We start from the raw sequence: 22,132 nt of genomic DNA on the forward strand, positions 1-22,132 counted from the left end.
GATATTTTTTCAGGCTCTTGCTTCTTCACTAGTTTACCTGAGCATCTCCTCAGAATAAAAGTCTATTTTACCTCCAAGAAGTTGCATTTCAGCCAAAAAGAGATGCTGGATAATTACCCTGCATAGATGTCTTTCTACCCCAAGGAATTAATCCTTGACAGAAGCAAAAATAGCTCACATGGTTCAGTCCAAAACGTTGGGGTTTTTTCCTCATTGCTGTATTGATTTTTATTTGGCTTGCTTGTTTTAGCAGTGATGGATAAAATGATGTGTGGAAGGATAAAGTGATGTGAAGCAGTGGTCATGGCTGCTTTTTGAGAGCCCCCTAATGCTGCAAGATATGTAATATTAAAATTACTCTGAAAAAATGTTTATTCTTATCTTTGGGATGTAAAAACGTAATGCCCCCACAGTTCCTGCCAGTCCAGACACAGCCTCAAGACTGTGGAATTACAAGCAGTAAGGACATGGGGGTAAGTGTAGAATTCAGATTGTTAACTCAAAATTACAGCACTCTCACCCAAGCAAAAGAAAAGGTCATTTTGAAGCCAAGTAAATTGGCTCCAAATTTCTCAGGACTTCACCATGACCACTAGAATCAGTTATGTGAAACCTCCTGGTTTTCACTATGATCTAGGCAAGACTAGGATGAGCACACACTTTCAAGTTCAGCACATTTATTTAGGAAGTAGCACTTCTGTTTACATTAACTTTAAGAACTTGAGTTGTGTCCTTTAGAAACTGATTTATTTACACATTTATTGTTCCATCATCTGGTATACAACAGCTGATTTTTTAATTATTTTTTTTTAAACCAGCAGCAATTTAATGGGCTTCAGGTTTAATGAAAAGGCTCTTAGTTTTGGACATTTTATCTGAAAAACAGACAAGAAAACAGTAAGAACAGGACAAATGCAACATTTTATTGTGGAGCTAAAGCTATGTGACTGCTCATCATGCTTTTTTACACTGCTTATTAGTAAAATGGTGTTTAACATTTCAGAAAACATTCTTAAAAGAACAATGAAATAAAAGTGCTTCAAAACAACAAAATACAAATATTAACCCCATCCCAGACTGGAGTCATCCAATATACTTAGTACGGGTGGGGTATGCTGTTTTGTCTCCACCTTTGGTTTTTGTCACTTTAATACATATTTCTGAAAAATACTGACTAGCCCTTCACATGAGTAAAAATTTCAATCATGTGGTATAAACAGTTTCTGTGTTTCCAGTCCCTTTGACAGGTGTGTGCGACTGTTAAAGTACTTTCTTCCCCGCTTCTCATTGTAAAAAAAAAACCTGCCTGAGAGGCTACACCCCTGGCATCTTTGAGAACATGCCTGTATTAACCAACTACAGAGAACACTGACCGTTTATCCTCAAAGCTGCTTCTCTGAAGAAAGGATTTTAAGAAGTGCATCTCATGAAGGCAAGGAAAGTCTTGCAGCGAAACAAGGTTGATCACCATCGTTTCCAGAAATAATGTCAAACACTTGCAGATCAAAACATCAGACTCTGAAGAAGTGTTTAGCCAATAAATTGAATCCACTGGAGGAGTGTATATCTTGCCAATTATTGCCAAACTCAGGAGGTAGTTATTGACAAGGTAAGAAGTTTCCACTCTAAGACAGTTAACGAAGGAAAAACAGAGTACACATTTCCCCATATTTTACAAGATGAATTTGTATTTTCAGGAAGTGACAGCTTAACTTCCTCGTCCTGAGGAACTATAGTTACAATATTTAAAAGAAAAAATACTGAAAATTATAATGAAAGAAAAAAGATTCTAGAAGAAAATAACTCCTCAATTGTTCATCTCCTAGGATGTCTGCAGATCATCCTAAACATGAAAATACACATAGGTCAGTAAGACAACATTCTTCAACGCTAAACAGCAGCTCAAGAGAAACTAATAATGTAACTGCCTGTAATTAGCACAACGACTGAGATAACTACCTGCATTCACTACCTGCTTGCTACTCTTCATTCCATTTTTGATACCTGGTAGAAGTCTCCAACAACTAAAAACATCACAAAAGCTTGAGGCTGCCACAGACAATGGATGAAAATCTGGCTAAGATGCAGTAGTGCTGGACACCTCCCAAAGCTGCCACATGCAGAAGCGTCACCGAAGCGCTGGAGTAGTTGGAGATGCAGGTCTTAGGCACAGCTATGCATTATCCATGTCTTGGGGCAGGAAAGCACTGTGAAAATCTAGGGCATGAAGTCTCACCATAGGTGATTAAGGAAACCCTAAGGAGAATGCTGCTTTCCAGTTGCAGAACAGATGTCTCAGTTAAATCTGCCAGCATATCTGACTTCAATATTCCCAGTACAAAGTACTTTAATTTCACAAGACGGACTTGACAGCAATGCCAAGCAATTTATTCTAAACCCATTTGTTTAGAATTGAAAAAATACTATTTATTCTACACCAGAAGGTAAGGTTGAGTTATATGTATAAAAACTGTCATTTTAAAAACGTTTGAGAGAATCTAACAGTGAAACCAGGAATGGTCTCTAATTAGTGCAGTGCCAACACTCCTTCCCCGTTTAGAGATGCCATTCTTCTCCTTTTTAAAGTATTACTATCACATTTATTATGTACTTAGAGTAAGTTGCAGGGCAATATTCAACAGACCTGTATTAGCAACTTACTGTCCAAAGTAGAGTCAGTAAAATGTCTCAGGGACAGAATGCCTATTTCTAATACACTAAACCCTGTAAAGTCTAAGAAACTAATAGGACAGAGAGACTTATATGTGCATAAATACCCTAATTTAATATTCTGTGTTGGTTTTGTCTTAGCCACAAGGAAAGAACCTGCATAGGTTTGGTGTAGTCTACAGAAAAGTCAGCATTAGTAAAAGGGACATTGTAACACATGACAAATTCTCATTTTAAGGAGAAAGAGCATTCTACAGTGCTTGAGTTTTTCCCTCCTGTTATGCCAATACAAGTAGCAACCTGCAGTCTGAGGAGACATTGTTCTTCCAAGATGTAGAAAGACAAAAGGTGCTGCTCCTCCTTAATTAAAGCAGGAACCTGTTTAATAGAAGCAGAAAGATATATAAAGAAAGTTGCTAAAAAACACAGGGGGCTTGGATTGGTCCTTGGTTTTTTTTTTTCCTCCCTTCAGTAACTTCTACACTTAAGGTCAGTAAAACACAGCTGCAGAAAGCCAGACAAGCTGCTTCCTAATCATCTCAAAAAAGTGGGTCAAGTCACTCACTCATTAGCAGTGGGCAGATTGACCAACAAAAGAGAAAAAAAAAGAGAAAAGGAAAAGACAGTTTAGAGAGCTAATGTAATACCAGTCTTTACAAAGGTTAAAAGCACTCAAGCTGCTGTCCTGTGTATCCAAATTCAAGATACTGTATTAGGACATAACTTGATTTTATGAAAAATATAGTTGTAAAGTTCTATATATATACTACAGACTTGGGAAATACAGGTAATCTGAAGCTTGTGGGGGTTTTTTGGGGGTAGAGTTGTTTGGTGCATTTTTTTGTTGGTTGTTTCACTCAGATCTGCTCTTATACACAGTTAATCCAACAGAAAGATGAAATCACTGAGATGGGACAAGTAAAACGAGAAAGAGGAGAAGATGCAAGATAATGCCTTAAGAGGAACAGAATTATTCTTAAAAGACACTATTCAGGAAGTAGCATAAGACAAGACATTTAAAGGAGATTTATGAACTAAACAGCACTTGGCCATGGGCTAAGAATCCAGCAGCTGTAGAGCAAACTGATGTTGCAGAACTTTTGTTCTTTTTACTGTGTTTGATCACTAATTTATAGAGCTGTAGTTTACCCATTAAGCAGAAAACAATCAGGTCATAACAGACAAACATAAAGTAGAGCACAGATTCTCTTGCCCTGTACTGGTTGTACAAAACAGTGAAAGGGCTGGTCCCTATTCTTTCTGAAGTAGCAGCTTGTGATTCTGACCCTTGGTGCTGCGCAGTACTGGTGCTACTTTAGCAGATGGGAGCTTCTACCTCAACACTTCAGGTACCCATCCCACGCCAGTAAGTATGTATTTGAAATAAATAACCAGTACATCCCTCAAAATTAAGTGGAGGAAAACAAGAGGTTTTTAACAGTCATTTAGGAACACTCAAAACCAAAGTAACCCTCAAAGTTCTCATTTGCAAAGGATCTCAAGGAAAGGTTATGAAAGCTTTAGGAACAGAACTTCCAAGTGTCTTCCTTAGCTGTAGCTATTTGGCAGATGCTAATACAACAGTAAGTCATGCTCAGCACTATACTATGAAGTCTATTATAAGTATGGATTCAGTCAGCCAGGAATCTCCAACAACACAGATGGTCTACTGAAGGCAGAACTAAGGCAAAGCAAGACATGAGATTTAAGAATCTGAAATCTTTTAGCATTTCTCAATTCTCCAGAAAAGTGAATCAGGGGAACAGAAGTCACGTGTTTCATTCACGTCAGACATACATTTGAGAGAGTCCTATTCTTAGAAGGCTAGAAGTGGTTTGGTTAGACTATTTCAAAAGGCATACTAGTGTAACACAATCTTCGCTTATATGATTGCTTTTAACCTTAAGATCAGTTAAAAGCATCTCTGGTTAAAAAAAAAAACCAAAACCAGAATCCCAAACATATTGCATCTGTGCATCTCAGAAGTTTGACAATTTCTGCTTATTTAGTACTCAATACCATACAGTGAGCACAGACTCCTCTACTAATACTGCATCTATCAGCTAGGGTTTTTTTCATATATACATATAATATATTATTTATAGTCAACTTTTAGGTGAGCAGTTCCAAAAAATAAGTTAAATGAAAAATTAAAAACAAATTTTGTTAAGACCAAAAGCAAAGAACACTTATAACTCATTTTAATTAAAACAACAGTAAACAATATGCATTTTTGTAATATCACTAAGTTGGGAGAGTTGTAAAAAAAAAAAACAAAACCAACCAACCAAAAAGCAACCCACAAACCTGCTTTAACAAGGAACTAGTGTTCTGCCTTGCAAATATCTGTGTTTAATCCATGCAGAATTTGTAAACAAGATGTTGGGCCTTCAGAAATAAAGGCAAAGATGCTTTCCTTTATTACAGTATTTAAATGCTATCACTTAAGAGTTTGTTTTTTTAATAGCTTGTCATTTATATAATAAAAACAAGTATTTGTACAAAGATGCAGTTTCTTTTTAAAAAAGCAGATCAGTTGAGTGTTTCATACTTTAATATATAAACCTAAACATATGAAAGCTATAAAAACATTAATGAGTGCCATGTATTAAACATGTAGCCTCGTATTTTAATGCTTACATGTGAAGATTAAAAAAATTATCACAATGGAAATTTTACTTTCAATTATCATAAACAGACCAAAATACAGAGTAGAAACACATCATTTCTGAAATTTGACAATTAGCATCACGTAACTCTCTCAAACATCAGCTGGGCTCAAAGTTGTACACCATAAGCATAAGCTAACATTCTATCAATGGAAGCATTACAAAATGCATTAAGAGAAAATACTGCCAGTAAATGAATATCTTAGTCTATTCTTTTATTTAGTTTTTTTTTCTTTAAAGACAGTTTGAATTGGTTTTAAAGGGTTGGGTGGTTTTGCTGCTCTGCTATCAAAGGTCTTCTTTAAAACTGTTCTGTGAACAATACAGTCACATTACAATGAAACAAAAAGACAAATAATAACAGACCAGCTGCTTTTTACATTTTAATAATCATAATTCCCCAATGCTGTTCTTTCTCTCTGCACAGGGAAATTTTTTTATTTGGCACATTAAGGATAAAAAAGTCAAAAACTGAACCAAAGTTTACAAACCTCCAATTGAACATCATTGTTCCATGTTAATTGTTCACCAATGTCATGGTAAAATTAAAAACAAAAACCCACACACACAACAAAGGGAAAAGGTCTTCCAATGATCAACATCATCAGAGCCTTGCAGCTGAAACCACATACATATATTATTGTTCAAACCATAATCAGATTGCTAGGAATCTTATCTCGAGTCCTATTGTGCTCTTACTTACAGTGTGTAAATCCTCACTAAATGGCAAGGAGGCTTCGATGAACACATTTCACATCGTATAATTTTTTCTTAATCTCAAGTTTCAATGCAGATACTTAAATATCTGTAAAGTCCTGTAAACTCTGGCTGCTTTCCAGTAGTCTGCACCAACTGCTCCCCAGGCAGCACTTTGTTTTACTTCAAGTAGTGTTTCACACTGTGGTATCTCCAAAGTCCTTGTTCCAGCGAATATATGCTTCCAGGGTCTGAGGGCTCAAACTGCGCTTTATCTTCTTCAAAGACTCAGTAAAATCTGATAGTTTGATATTTCTCATCTAAACAGAAAGACATCGGGATCAAAAATAATCTATGTACTTTGGTTTGTTCAAGAAGTACTTTAGTACTCACTTCTAACAAAGCATCTTGACAGAAATTTTTTACAGTGAGAAGAGTCAGTCATTGGAACAGCCTCCCCAGGGATGTGGCAGAGTCCCCATTGCTGGAGGTTTTGAAGATGTGACTGGACAGGGTGCTAAATAATCTTATCTAGGTTCTCTTTTCCACAAAAAGTTAGACCACAAGGTCTTTAAAGGTCCCTTCCAGTCTGGGGTGTTCTATGATTCTATGACCTGGTGCAAGATCTTGTAATTTAAGACTACCAGTATATACCATTTTTAATAAACTAACCCTGGGTAATAGTAACATCCATCTTGTTATTTAATAGCTCATGAGACTGTGATATTACTTCCTGTTTCACTAGGTGGTATGAGCTGGTACATACAAGGGCAGCACAACAAATTATCACAGATGTTGTCAAGTCCTTGCAACAAATCCTTTCAGCTTATCACAGCCTCAGCTGTGACCTCAAGCCAAACACAAAAAACAACTGAGAAATTAAGTTTTGCTGCACTTTCCCCCACTTAATTGTGGTTTGCAAACACACTTGAACAGAAACTTTAGTACACAGGACCAACCTCTACCTTTTCTTTCGATGTTTACAGATGGTGATAAGCTTAATTATTTTGCTTTATGATGTTCACATTCCATGTGAATGAATGCAAGTATTTACATACACACACAAATCTGTTTTAAAATCTCTTATTCTCCTTAAGTTAACCTATTTTATGTAAATATGGGGTGGAGTGGGTAGAAATAATTTTACGTTAATACTTCTGAGAATGTTCTGGGGGAGTAACACTGTGAGAAAATAAAAGCCAGGCCTCTGACTGCATCTGACAGGTAACAGACACTGCAGTTCAGTGTGAAGGAAAAGACAGGACAGTCAGCTGAAATGAAGATCAATAGAGACTTTACTATCAGAAAAAGAGATGCTCTTAAGCCTGATAACCAACAAATGACACAGATGTCCTCAGACATCTGAGGACAGATCTTGTATTCAATCACTGTTTCTGCAGAATTTTCTTTAATGAAGAAGTGATCAAAAATTATAATACCCCCCAAAATTATCCTAGGTATTTTGTATGATACTATGTGTGAAAAAAAAAAGGGACCTTGAAAGTTTCTAGTGAGCATAAACTTTATTCAAAGGTGAAAACAACTGCTGGGACAGCTTACCTCACTAGCAGACATGTTCTTCACCTGTTCTGGTTTTAATTCTGTGAAAATAAAAGATCAGTGAGTTTCATAAGAACAACTTTCAACACTTCTGACAAATAAAACATGTTAAAAATACTTTCAATCTGGAAAAAAGCCCTGCAAGTAAAAATTACACCTTTCCTCCTCAACATAGTCTCCTGTACAGAAAGGTACATGGTGTTTTAGCCTCCTTCTTCCCCATTTATCAGCTCCTCAACCAGGCTGCTCCACCACTCGGGCACTGCAGATGCAGTAAAAGTGGTAGCAGAATTACTCCTTCTTCCTGAAGTATGGGAAACAGCACATGAGCTAACAGAGCTGCCTTGCCCCGTATCTTTCCTGGTACCCAGATCTGCCTTACTCCCTACTCAGTTTCAGGAAACAGTCAGCCAAGAACACAGAAATAAAATGAGGCAGGGCATATTGGAGTACTTGTTGCCCTATGCTGCCTTATGGGATCTAATCCTTCCCATATCCTTCACCATTTTACCTTTTTTTTTTTCCTTTACTTGCAATGCTGTTGTGGTGTCAACATATTACAGCAAACATTTTGCTCTGAGGGTGCAAGAAAAGTAATCTAGGCAGGACTGGCAAGGCTGACATTGAAAAACATTTTAAAAAATAAATTGTTTTATATGGAAGCCAGGAGCAGGTGGAAGAAAGACGTGGCACATTTCATGGTCTCTTCTCGAAATGGACTTGCATGTGAAGTGAGTTGTCAGCAAAATAAAGCCTGCACACCTAAATTCATACATTATTAATCCCACCACTCTAAATAAATATATTCAAATTCTTAGGAGACATGATGTCTCTTATGAGAGCCATTTAATGCAATTCTGTTTCCCAGTTATTATGCAGGATTTTGGAAGATGTACCTTACAATCTCAACAGCTGAAAGAAAATGTGTAGAAAACATTACTTTCCAACAGCTGCTTTCAAAAAGATAGTGCACTGGTAAAACTGTGTGCTACAGGGTTTTTTACTAAATTAAAAAAATAAGAAAACAAACACACCCACAAAACATGCACAGACCTCTCCTCCCCATCTATCATTTAACGGGGTTGCAACAATACAATATTACAGAACTGGTACTACAGAACCCTTCTGCTCTGCCTGCCTTCAGCACTTTTGTGTCAGGTAGGATGACATGTCTGCAAACAGAAAGCTAATATCAAATCTTCACAATCTTTTCTTCACAAAAACCCCACTACTGATCTCCACTAAACAAAATCAGCTCGTTCAGATGTGGCTACAGGGCACATAATAACCAGCTAGATGGAACAGAGAGAACGAGGAGAGGGAATGTTGGAAAAAACTACCTGATTAAAACGGTGTTTTTTCAAAGTTAGAAATGTAAGATGAAGAACAAATATTTAAAATTCTATTTATGTCTCAACTGTCATCTGGATCACAATTCAACATTAAGAAGATTGAAAAACAAAAGCAGCTATGCCATTCAAACCATATGTAAAAAAAACCCCATAAAATTTCTTGTTTCAGTTCTCCTTCCTTTAAAGTTGAAAGACATTTGCCCCCTTAATCAAGACAAGTAATGGAATCAGAGACTGCTATTCAAGTAATAATTTAGATAAAACAGAACTGACACCAACCTCAGAAAGACATACTAGTTAAAAGTCCCACAGACCTTCAAGAAACACTTCACCCTGCTTTCCTCCTAAGAGACAAGAATGGTCTGTTTCACATGGTGAGATACTGAAGGGTTTTGTGTAAGGGAAGTCTTATAAAGATGCTAGTATGAAAACCAGACTAAAATCCAATGTGAAAAGTTTAATTTCAGAGCTTTAAGAATTATAAAGATGTAAGAAAATATCTCTAGTGTCAGGGCAATAAGCTTATTCAAAACCTAAATAAAAATCTATACAGCTTACCTCGAATGGGGCCCAGGGCTGCATCCTTTGCTAATGCAGTTAGGTCACTTCCAGAGTACCCATCTGTCATTCTTTGTTAAAGCAAAAAGTGAGGGAAAGGAGGAAGGGAAGAAGGAAAAAATAAAAACCTGCTTCAAACCGTATAATTGCAGATAATTAAAATGTTACTTAATCAGAAGAACTATTACTTTGATGTTATTTTGCAAGTTTAACAAATCAGAAGTGAATTTAAGTTAAATGATCTATATTTAAGTCTTTCCCAGATTAAATTTAAAGTACTTCAAGTCCCAAATGACGTTCTAGAAAAACCAAAAAGGTAGCAACCAGCTTGGGTTTGTAGATGAAAACCGATCTCAAGCATATTTACTATTTCTGTTGTGAGAACTCCCTACCACTAGTTCATCAACATTTGTCAAATTAATATAAAACCAAGCCTCAACTGTTCTGTACTCTTTCAACCCAACCGGTAAAATGAGAGAACCCAATACCACACATTACATATGATGTGCTATGACGTGAACTGAAAGGACAATAAATTCTGATACCTACTGGGGTTTGGAATTTTGTTTTTATAATAAAATTGCAGTCATACAAATCATCCAAATCCGGAGAACTACAAGGTAGGGGGTAAAAATAATCAATCCAAGGAGCCAATCTCTGTGGGAGCTTTCCAAGAATTACATTTAATATCCAAGTTAACCAATGAAATATTTTGCAGAATAAAGGTCTCCACTGAACCAGGAAGCCACCAATACATACTGCCAACATAAATGAAAAGTAGCAGTACAGGTTACCTAAAGGAAAATCTAAAACCAAAAAAACCCCAACCCTTGTAGAGCAGTGGCTAGCTGCAGCAACAAGAGTTTAGTCTTATGGAGATCACTAAGTCTGTTACAGATTATAGAAGAAGTTGCAGAGGGGCAAAGGAACACAAAATCATGAAAGAGGTAAATACCTGTTTGTTTCAAAACAAAGAAAGAAGGAAAACAAAGCAAGCAGGACCCTCATCTTTTATATTTTCTCTAAACCCATTAAAAAAAAAGGTGTATGTAAGCTGCATTTGTCATTTGGTTGATAAATTTGCAGTTAAAGTACAAGACATTGTCTTTTTCCTCCAGTTAGCTATTATTGCTGCCTTAATGTGGCCTGAGCTAGCAACTTTCAAGTATAGAGAGAATATGTTCAGTTGGATTACACATTAACTTTTGTAATATCACTAAGAGGCTGACAAATGCTACATACAAGACTGTACTCGTGTCCTGTGTACTACCACAAACACGAACAATGAATGAAGTACATCCACTTGCATATTTTTGCTATCTCACACTCTGTTTTGGTTCTTTCTTGCCCTAGGTGCTCTACCTGCTTTTTAGTCTAACTTCTTTCATACCCATTATTAGATTTAGGTGACTAAAAGCAGCAGTGTCAATCTTCATGATGAAAAACATAAACCAACCCAGCTTCATAACAGGAAGGGCATTTAACTCACATTTTCCCAATCAAATATGAAAGTTAAAAGAATCTAAAACTATCCAGTGTTTGCTCTGCTGTGTTGATAATACACTCAACAAACCCAGCAATGGACCAGCAAAGAAAAGTTGCTTCTGGTTTGAAATGCATGCCAAGTGCAAAATTGGTACTGCCTCTTTGCATCAGGGAGGAGAGCTGGACTGCCTGGGGGACGGGTGGAACAGCAGCCCCCTCCCTCCTCCTCGAAGGAAACCACTCATAAGCATGTTTCAACACCAGAAACCTGACTGGGTGTGTGTGTATACATACATTTATACATATATATATATGCACTTTCATACAGCTTGACAGGAAACTATCTTGCCAAAATGCATGCAATTCATGTTGTCACTTGTAAATCTGATGATTTACATTAGTTACATCTTGAATTAAAGAAACAGTCTGATGAATATGTTTATTCAGTATACCTACAAAATACTTACCTAGCTAGTTGAGCCAACTCTTTTTGGGTCAATGGACTCCCTTGCTTACTTAGAAGATTTTTTAGTAAAATCAATCTTGTCTAAAAGAAGATACAATTATCAGATGTGAAACTCATTTTCACGGTACACTTAAAATTGTGTTGCAAGAACAAAATTACATGTTTGTCAGTTTGGCTTTTGTGCTTCACCAGTTTAAACTTGCCTATAGTGCTTTTGTGATTAGACTGTACACTATCATCTCTTCAGGAGGAGAGATAGGGACTGGATAATAACAGTATCAAGGGTCTAACTACTCCAAGAATAATACATAAGAATCCTCATCAAAAGTCCTGATCTGCTGTTGAGGTCAAAAACATTAAGAAAGTTACTTCAATCTTTTGCAATAAACACTCTTCTCCAGCCAACCAACTGTGCTCCTGCAAGTCCCACCTCAGACTCGTCCATGCCTCCCAGTAAGTGAGCAACACCTCACTAACCAAGACATACTGAGTAGCTACTACCAGATTTGCTACTAGCATCAGTTAAAAAACCAAAAAAGCAAAAACTTAAAATAGTTGCCGGAATTAAAGCACATGTACATGGTCAAGCTGGGCTAGAAATTAATTCAAAAAACTGTAAACACCCACGAGGGCAAGCTAAGAACTGCTTATAGTCTTTTTTTTTATTAAAATTGATCTGAAAACGAAAAATAGGAATGGAAAATAATACTTACTTCTTCATTTGGTAAAGACACATATACCCGTTTGGTGAATCGTCTGGAAAAACAAACAAATAAAAAAACCCCCTCCATATATAGACACACACACTCTTCTATAACTTTGGACACATACAGATCTAACATTTGGTTTGGTAACTGTCAAAATTTAACTTCCATCATCAAATTGTAGGGACTAGAACTATAGATTTAAAAAAAAAACACCAACAACCAAATAAAAACATACACAAGCCACTGGTGTCACCTTACTCTTATCTGAAGTTGTAAGACTCCTCCTAGAGAAGAAACACTCTAAAGGTAGAAATACCAGTGACTACCAGCAAAAAATGAAGCCTCTCTTCATTGTACACAAAAAGCCTTTGGAATCATTTGAACAGACAGTGCTGACATATCTGTTTTCCTCAATCAAGAATGAAAGGAGAATAAAGTATGAGTGCTTTTAGCAAAACGTCCTAAGGCAAATCTACAGGAGGATCTGTAATTGCATGGGACATCACAAGTCCAATATTCACAGAGAAGGAATACTGGATTTCACTGGTCAATTTTTTTCATACGTTTTGCCATTAAGATCCAAGGAATAAAAAAGTAACATATTATATGCAAGAAATTTAAAAACCACTGACTTGATCTCAACAGGTACTGCTGTTTCAGACAATTCAAGGCTATCATAACTGTGCAGATGTATCCCAAAACAGAAAAGTAAAGCACCTCTGAGAGGTTAAATAATTTAACCTTGCTTATACTTATTCCAAAACTTCACTGAGACGCTAAGTAGCAAAACTTGTTCTTCATAATGAACATCATATTACTATATTCAAAAAAAGAAAGAGACATTTTGATACCTGAGGACAGCATCATCAAGCTCTTGAGGCCTGTTTGTTGCTCCCATCACAAGTATTCTGTCCTCTCCAGAAGACTGCACCTGGATAATGCGGGAAGGCAAGACAGATTTCAGTTTACACAGTTTACCTTCAGTAGTAGTAAAATAAAACCAGTTAGAGACTTGTCATGTATTCAGCACACTGATGGAATCTTAATACATATGCTTTTTTCTCCCTATTAAGTTATCTTTAAAATATTCTCAGATAAATGTAAATGAAAAAGAAAAAAAAGAAAAAAGAAAGGAAAGAGGGAAGGAAGGAAAGAGAGGAAAGAGGAAAGAGGAGGAAAGGAAAGAGAGAGAGAGGGAAAGAGGAAAAAGAGAGAGAGGAAGGAAGAGGAGGAAGAGAGAGAGGAAGAGAGGAAGAGAGGGAAAGAGAGAGAGGAAGAGGAAAGAGAGAGAGGAAAGAGGAAAGAGGAAGAGGAAAGAGAGAGAGGGAAAGAGGAAAAAGAGAGAGGAGGAAGAGGAAAGAAAGGAAGAGGGAAGAGGAGGAAGAGGAAAGAGAGAGAGAGGAAAGAGGAAAGAGAGAGAGAGGAAGAGGAAAGAGAGGGGAAGAGGAAAGAGAGAGGGAAAGGAGGAAAGAGAGAAAGGGAAAGAGAGGAAAGAGGAAGAAAGAGGAAAAGGAAAAGAGAGGAAAAGAGAGGAAAGAGGAAAAGAGAGAGGAAAGAGGAGAGAGAGGAAAGAGAGGAAAGAAAAAGGAAAAAAAAGAAAGGAAAAAAAAGAAAGGAAAAAAAAGAAAGGAAAAAAAAAGAAAGGAAAAAAAAAGAAAGGAAAAAAAAGAAAGGAAAAAAAAGAAAGGAAAAAAAAAGAAAGGAAAAAAAAGAAAGGAAAAAAAAGAAAGGAAAAAAAGAAGGAAAAAAAGAAAGGAAAAAAAGAAAGGAGAAAAAAAGAAAGGAAAAAAAAAAAGAAGGAAAAAAAGAAAGGAAAAAGAAGGAAAAAAAGGAAGGAAAAAAAAAAAAAAAGAAAAAAAAAAGAAAAAAAAAAGAAAGAAAAAAGATAATGTAAACACAGGACACTATGATACTATGCCCAAGTTATATTGCTTGACAAGTCTTGCTGGAGAAACCTGAGACTATAAAAGGTACTCAGAAGTTTAGTCATCCAGAGATAATTACGTTTTAAAAGCCAGACTTCCTACTGTTGTAGTTTTAACACTAAAGATTGTTTTGAAGCCTACAGAGGGAGAATCAAAACTTTAAAGTATAGCTAGAACCACTACACCAGATCAGAGATTCATCTAACACAGGTCTCCCATGAATCCGGGAATCAAAATGAGAAGCTGTTCAATAGCAGGAAGATACAGCAAACTTCCCTCCCAATTCACTCAATTGTAAGACTTAATTTTATACCAAATAATAAAGAGACTTATAGCTTCCAAACCTTGGAGAAAACTTTGGGGTGTCAGAGACATATTGTTATTCATCTGGTGTCCAATTCTTCATAGACTTAACTTCACTGCTACCTTACAAAGTTCAAAAGCTTCCACAAAAATGTTGTATGATATAAGTTACCCTTAATGCAAAGTTTGCTAACTTAATATTTATGTTTAATTTGCCCTTTTAGTTCAAAGAGAAAACTTATAATTTCTGCATATCACTGTCATGTTGCATTATTTGTCCTGATCTATCCATTTTGGAGTTTTTCCCAATCTTGTTGTCTTTCCATATAGTTATCTTCTCCTCCTGTACCTCATTACTATTGCTTCATCACTGAAGTAATATTCCACTGTGTTAATGGAACATAAACTAAATTTATTCAGTACAAGAAAACAGTGCTGTGTGACAGAAAAATATTCTGATACTCATTTGTGTGTGTGTCCCGCTCTGAAGCCCAGTTCTTCTTTCTGGATAATGCATACCTGCTATTAAATATATTCGTACTGTATCCTGTCTTCTCTAGCTCACAATGCCAAGAAAAACCCTGAACTCTCCCTAACCCTCAAATGTCCCTCCTGCTCTGTAAGAACGTTTGTCCTCACAGCTCCTTTATTATTGCCATTTGTTATCCTTTTTTCTGTGTTGCATCATTCTTCAACCCGTTACTTCAGCTCATCTCCAGATTACTACCTTAAACTTCAGATTGAGTTTTCCAGAATACCACAGTAAGCAGGTAAAAAATTAACAGCAACAGAAAAAAGAAGGGAGACAGAGTTAAGCCCCCAGCAGCCAAATCTTTTGTACTTTATCTATTGCTTGTACTGGCACCCACTACGTTAGCCAATTCAGCTAAATCAAACAATACCCAAGACTAAATACTTACACCATCAAATGCTATTAAAAATTCTGTTTTTAAACGCCTGCTAGCATCATGTTCACCTTCTCGTCTTTCACACAGAAGGCTATCAACTTCATCTAAAAAACAAAGAAATACATCTTAATTAAGGATACTACATCAAAGTCTTCATTTTTGCCTAAGTTCTTTTGCTAACGCAGGGCTCCATAAGAGAGATCAGATCTTTAGGAGACAGACAGATCTCAGTGAAGTTTAAAAGCTTGTGTAATGTGTTGTCCTTTGAATATGTAATACCAAGCACAGAGGAGAGGAAAAAAATTCTTGTTGATAAACTGCAGCAGAGGACAAGCAAAACCAATATTCATGTTTGAAGTTTAATAAATAAATGGACTTACTCTGTAGAGTCAGCACAGTATTTGTGGTTCTGAGGGCATTTCTTCACACTATTAACACCAATTAAATAACAAAACAGTAATTTAACATGCTCTATTACGGAACAACTGATAAGCCCCAAGGTCACATCTGAGACACTTGTCCTGCAGTGCAGAATTACCCAAAAGAAGTTTATCCAACTACTCCAATTTAGTAAGTAAGATTATTTAAGAAAATAAACAAAAGTCAACATTTAAGGTCTTACCAATAAAAATTATAGAAGGTTGAAGTTCTCTTGCTACAGCAAATAGAGCACGCACCAGCTTCTCCCCTTCGCCAACCTAAAACAACAATAAATTGGTTTTGGAGGGAGTTTAGGAAGTTTTTACCACAAGACAGCAATGTAAGTGGCCTAAAGAAAATCTTGCTGATAGCCAGCTGCACTCAGTCCATTTATACACACTCAGATTATCATTAGTTCAGTGCTGCATATGTCTTAAAAGAAACATTACCATTTCACTTATGATTACAATTCAGTTAACTGTCAAGAGATTTTGGTGCCTAAATTAAGAGAGTTAAAGGGAGCTGGGACCCACTTAATTTACTTTTTAAAAAAGAAAAACTCCACAACCACTCACTTACAGGACAGTCAGGGTCATCCTGAAGTGCAAAAACCTTTGACATTATTTATCACAAGAACAAACTGAATTTTTTTACTTCACAAGTCACTTTTTAAAAACTATGCTCACTTCAGGCTAACAGGTCACCAAGGACTCAGACATCTCTAGCTTTCTCAAGACCAAATTACAGGATGCGTGTTTTCAGATCAACATAATTTACAGCTGCTACTTACGTATTTTGAAGTTAGGCTCGCTGCACTTATATTAAAGAAAGTAGCATTTGACTCTGCAGCAACTGCTTTGGCCTAGGAGAACGGGGGAAAAAAAAGTACTTTTTGAAACATCACACTGAAGATAGTTCTCTCCTTCCATAGCAAGCATTCATGTCCTGATTTATGGTTTTGAAAAATCCTATTTCTTCAAAGAGAACACCTTGTAAATGGTACAGAAAACTTCTGTACAGGCCACTTACAAATAAGAACGGATAAACAGGCAAACTACTAGAGAAATTTCCAGACTCTATTAGACTTCTCTAATCACATTTATTCCATAGCCAAGTACAACTTGCTTACTAAAGAATACGAGACCTCAACTCCTTTCAGTCTATCCTGAGTAGACATCTGAATCAACTTTAACTAATTTTGCGTGGTAATTTAAGGCAGCAGTTGGATCAAATCACATTAAAAATTATGGTGGTTTTTTTTCTCCTTATCCTATCTATAAAAAAACCAGCTTTCCTGAAAGCTAGTAAATACAATCAGTTCAGTCAGAATGCTCATTCAGATTACCTTCTTCAACAATTTCAGCATATTCAAGAAATTATGATTGCCTGGTTATACAGTTTAATTTTAGTGATCAGCAATTATGTTCCAGTATGCAAAACACAACAGATGAGCCTAAGTGGGCTCCTCAACATTCCACTCCTGCACTTCAGAGATGATCCAGCTTCAGTGCCAGCAAAGAGAGTGTGCAGCTGCAGCCATGCCATGTGATGCAGGATGCTGTGCCCAGCTCAGCTGCATCAGGACACTCAATGCTCCCTGGCTGATGTACAACCATTTCACTCCAGTTCCCCAAATCTAGTACATCAGGCTGAGAAAACAAGCTGCAGCCAGACAGTTCAACAGCCCTTACACTCTTTGCACATCAGTGTGTGAGACAGTCCCCTTTCTTGCTACTGTGCTCCCTCCCCATTTTCAAAATGTATTTCTTCATAAAATCCACAGTTAGGAACAATTTCACATTTCTGTATATAACATGACACCATAATACATATTCAAGAAGAACATACAGTTTATTACCACACGAGCCAAACTAAAAGCCACCCTTCCTGGTTACATTTTAAGCCCACCAACTCATGCGTGAAGTAATTTTCTCACCAACATTGTCTTGCCATTTCCTGGTGGGCCGAACAGCAATAAACCACGCGCAGGAGCTCTTAGACCTGTAAATAACTGAAAAGTACATCATCATAAGTTATCTTCAAAGACTTAAATAAAGCATTGCTTTGCCTTTGTAAGAAAATGGTCTAAGACTGAGGAATGGCTCACTGGTTAGCAGTGCTTGTAACAGTAGCCGTGCCACAACAGTACAGGCTTTGAGAGAGCTATGCTCTCTGTGACTAACTTGACCTAATGCACACCAATATTGTTTCCCACACAGCAGTTAAATTACATTATGTTTGTTCTGTGCATGGATGCACTGTGAAAATAGTTTAAAACACTCTCCACAAGACAGACTAGCCTATCAAGTTTAAAGCACCAATTCCAGTTACAAAGGAGGTATTGCAGGTGTGTAGTAGGAGAGCTAAAGCAATGTTCCTACAATCTCCATATGGAAGAACTCCATCTTCCTTTTTTTATTAAATGAAACTCGAGAAGACAAGCTTTCAACAAAACTATTTAGAATATTACTTAACAAACACCTACTCCCTCTATATGCTACTGATAGTTATCTCCTCCCTCTCACTTTGCACTGGGTTCATCTTTCCTACACCATAACATAGCACCAATCATATGTAGTATCACAGCAAGCAAATGTAAAAATTCTCATAGAGAACACATCTTTTAGTTGTTACTGTTGCCTGTCTTCTCCAACACTTTGTCTTTACTCCCTTCCTCAAAACTTTCAGAGTTCCTTTTTCGGTCTCACACTCATCCCTCCCTTCCAGGTTCTAATAATTCCACCAAACAAGCCAAAGGGAAAGTAGGGAATCTCTTACATATACATCCCATGTCTAAATAGCTCTGTCAGGAGACATATGTTTCGACAATATCCATGAAAACAAATAGCTCCATTACCAGCGTTGTATTTCTACCATGACTAACATGCATTTTCTCTATTATTTCATCATCCACAGCACTTTGTTTGTGCTTGACTCTGATCACTAAAAGTGGTTACCCACCTATTCACTAAGTGAACACTCCAGTGTTTCTGCTTTCCATGCTGCACACCACCATGTGCATTTTCTGTCTGACTCCTTTTGTTTGAAATCATTCTTTGGAAATTCCACCATGTTCACACAGCCCAGGCCCAATCTATAACTTCCTCACCTTGATAACCACCTACACAGTTCAGCTGCAACTGTCATTTATCACCAAGAAACATTAAGCTTTTCAGGTTTTGTTAACCAACTAATCGTGGTCTGAACTAATTGCTACCATTTCATTAGCATCTTACTGCTGAAATGACTGCAGCCTGCATTTTCTGTTTATGCACCTCAACTCTTGCTCTCCCCAAAAAATACCATTAATTGGCCTGTTAAATATGAACTTGAGTTCAAAACTCATTAAGGTTAAAACTTAACTAGGGTTAATTTACTACATATCCCCCTATACTTGCTACATGTACTATGTTCATTTACAAGGAATAAAACCAACCTCTCTTCTTCCAAGGAAAGTTTAAAAATTCACAGGATTCTCGGTCCCTATTACATCTCCACCTACACCGAGGTCAGGCCAGCTACAATAATAGGAAGACAACCTCACTGAAAATATCACCTGTTACTGGAAAAGAGCCATAACTACTCCCAGCCTCACATCTCACAGTCCTTCCCACCCAGCTCATTATATCAGTGTTACTGAACAACAAACTTGACACACTACAGCACTGTAATAACAGAGGTGGAACAGAGACACTTTCCTTCTGCATAACAACATCAGAGCATGCACATTTGTTGCCAAAGTTTTCCTTAAGTTTAATATTTCTGTGATGCTATGCCAGGTTTAGGGTTTCTTCCCTGCGATGCTTCAAAACCAGAAGCCTCATTAAGAGAAAGAGGAAAACCAGAGCAACTCCAGTCACCTGTCAGTGTGACAAATGAGATCCAGAAGTAAATAGAAAGTATAAACAGCAATTTTGCTTCAATAAGCATAGAATCAGAGTGGTTTGGGTTGGAAGGGACCTTAAAGATCATCTACTTCCAACTCTCCTACCATGGGCAGGGACATCTCTCACACATCCACAATTTCTCTATGCAACAAGTTTCCAGCACCTCACCACCCTCACAGTGAAAAATTTCTTCTTAATATCCAAATCTAAGCCTTCTCTCAGTTTGAAGTCTTTCTGCCTTGTCCTGTCACTACCTGCCCTTGTAAACAGCTCCCCTCCAGTTTTCTTGTAGGTCTCCTTCAGGTACTGAAATGTTGTAGTACGGTTACCCTGGAGCCCTCTCTTCTCCGAGCTTAATAATCCCTATTCTCTCAGCCTTTCCTCATAGTAGAGGTGCTCCATACATCTGATCATCTTGGTGCTCCTCCTCTGGACTCACTCCAACAGTCCAACGTCCTTCCTGTGCTGGTGACCCCAGAGCTGTACACAGTACTGCAGGTGGGGTCTCACCAGAGCACTGCAGTAAATCACTGCACACAATTTCCGCAAAGGTCATGCCACTTTTAGCAAACTCAGCTTTAGAAAATGACCAGTTTGATTTTTTTTTTAAAGTAACTTAGATAACTCCACTAATATATAGACCAGGCCTGAATCTAGGCAGTAAGAGTAGTTGAGGTACCATCTATGATCAGTAAAAGTCTAAATGACCAATTTCCACGCTGCCAAATAAAGAGAAAATCTGCCCTTAAATGTTACGTACTTCAGTGTACTTGCTTGTTCACTACACTTCTTTGCTTTCTCTCCTGCTAGAAAAAACTATTCAGAGTGTCTAACCAACACGTTGGATGACCACAGTAACAATATAACATTTTTCCAATCAGATAGTGCCATGACCTAATTTACTTATACAAATCTGATCCGTTTCACTCTTCCAATTCAGATCTTTGACCTTTACATGGCCATATAGGGCTGGACACCCATTATACCTATCTGGAACACTAAGCCTCACAAACTGTGAGGATTTGTCTGTTTGTTCTTGTTGTTTGTTTTGTGGAGGTTTTGTTGTTTTGTTTGGTTTGTTTTTTAGGGTTTGTGGTTTGATGGTTTGGTTTTGGCTTGAGGTTTGCTTTTTTTTTTTAAGCTCTTGCCCCAGCCACTTTCTCCAACGTTGACTAACCAGAAGACAAGGAATTTTACAACAGTATTTTAACACATCGAGCCTACATTCCCCTTTTCCAAGATGGCTATCACCACAGAGCTACTGATAGCAATCGTGATCAGTAAAGATGGGATTCAAGAATCACCACTTCATGTGTGAAGCACAATACATTTCCCTGATCCTGTCACAGTCTGATAACAACACCCAGTTGCTTACCTCAGGTCTAAGAGAAGGAAGGATAACAATTTCTTGCAAAGCTTGTTTAGCCAATTCCTGCCCTGCGATATCATCAAATTTGACAGCTGGCCCACTAACAAAGAAATGGAATACTAATTAGTCTAACAATGAGATACTCTTTTTTCAGCTGCAGCTGACTAATTTAACACACTTGACTATTTATACAGAACCCTTTTGAGAAAATCTACAACTTATATTGCTAAGCATTTAAAAAGAGAAGTATTTCTGAATTGGATTTTCATCCTTCTGCCAAAGTAACAAAAAAAAAATACTCCCAGAACAATCCTCCCAAAACCCCTCAACAAACTAGAGGCACTAATTCCATTGCAAGTAGACTAAGACTGTACTGAATGAAAAACTGATTTTCTGCATTGAAAAGCCTAATTTTCTTCAGACTTACCTATCAACAACTTCATTCAGGATAAGGTTAGCAAGATTACTGTCTACATTTCTAAATATCTTCATGTCTTTCTTTTTTCGAGGAGCAGGGGTAGGAGTGGAAGGCTTATTTGTTCTGCTGTTTTTAGGAGCAGCCTGGAGGGGAAAGAAAAAAAAAAAAAACAACCCAGATCAATACTTTAAAAGCACAGTGTTAACAAAACAACTTCCACATTTCTCTTGCTCCAATAGAACATAATAAATTAACAAATACCAGATATTCTGATGCTGTATTTTGCTACAAATCATATTATCATATTCAGCCATGGGTAGAACATCATAGGCTCCAGTGGTGAGGGGTCATTGGTTTAAGGTTTTTTTGTCTGATAATTCATTATATTTAACTATGATATTGTCCCCCAGCATACTCTAGAAATAAGCATTTCAAACCACTTCAGATCCTCCATACTATATGCAAGAATTTCTACTGCTGTCATACTTTAATTAAGCAGGTCACTTAAAATCCTTTATATTGTAGTAGCAATAACATTTTAATCACTTTTATGTTCAGTCCATTCTGATCTTCATTTTACTTTACAGTAGGAGTAGTGGGCGTGGGAGGGTGATAAGAATGGAAGGGAAAAAGATGGGTCAAAAGAAATGCTGTATTTTTCCATATTCTTAGTACAGGATGTATTTTTCTGTTTCAGTCACAACCTAACCATCACTTGCTTTTCAATACAACCTGTGCA

At 37.1% G+C, this 22,132-nt stretch overlaps 1 protein-coding gene across 5 annotated transcripts in view; it reads right to left on the reverse strand.

Annotated features, from left to right (window-relative positions):
* Positions 1 to 902: 902 nt before the first annotated feature.
* Positions 903 to 22,132, reverse strand: part of SPAST (spastin) — a 40,229-nt gene continuing 18,999 nt past the window's right edge. For all 5 annotated transcript variants that reach the window (XM_050316788.1, XM_050316789.1, XM_050316791.1 and 2 more), the window contains 12 exons: positions 21,403 to 21,536; positions 20,982 to 21,075; positions 17,656 to 17,730; positions 16,510 to 16,581; positions 15,922 to 15,997; positions 15,312 to 15,403; positions 13,015 to 13,094; positions 12,170 to 12,212; positions 11,458 to 11,537; positions 9,506 to 9,576; positions 7,596 to 7,636; positions 903 to 6,355 (listed from right to left, as the gene is read on the reverse strand). In XM_050316788.1, coding sequence (XP_050172745.1) covers positions 6,233 to 6,355; positions 7,596 to 7,636; positions 9,506 to 9,576; positions 11,458 to 11,537; positions 12,170 to 12,212; positions 13,015 to 13,094; positions 15,312 to 15,403; positions 15,922 to 15,997; positions 16,510 to 16,581; positions 17,656 to 17,730; positions 20,982 to 21,075; positions 21,403 to 21,536 — 981 coding nt within the window. In that variant the 3' untranslated portion in view covers positions 903 to 6,232. The remainder of the gene's footprint in view (positions 6,356 to 7,595; positions 7,637 to 9,505; positions 9,577 to 11,457; positions 11,538 to 12,169; positions 12,213 to 13,014; positions 13,095 to 15,311; positions 15,404 to 15,921; positions 15,998 to 16,509; positions 16,582 to 17,655; positions 17,731 to 20,981; positions 21,076 to 21,402; positions 21,537 to 22,132) is intronic.

Source organism: Myiozetetes cayanensis, unplaced genomic scaffold, assembly GCF_022539395.1.
Source record: "Myiozetetes cayanensis isolate MyiCay16 unplaced genomic scaffold, myiCay2020 scf2-11, whole genome shotgun sequence".
Classification (NCBI taxonomy): Eukaryota; Metazoa; Chordata; class Aves; order Passeriformes; family Tyrannidae; genus Myiozetetes; species Myiozetetes cayanensis.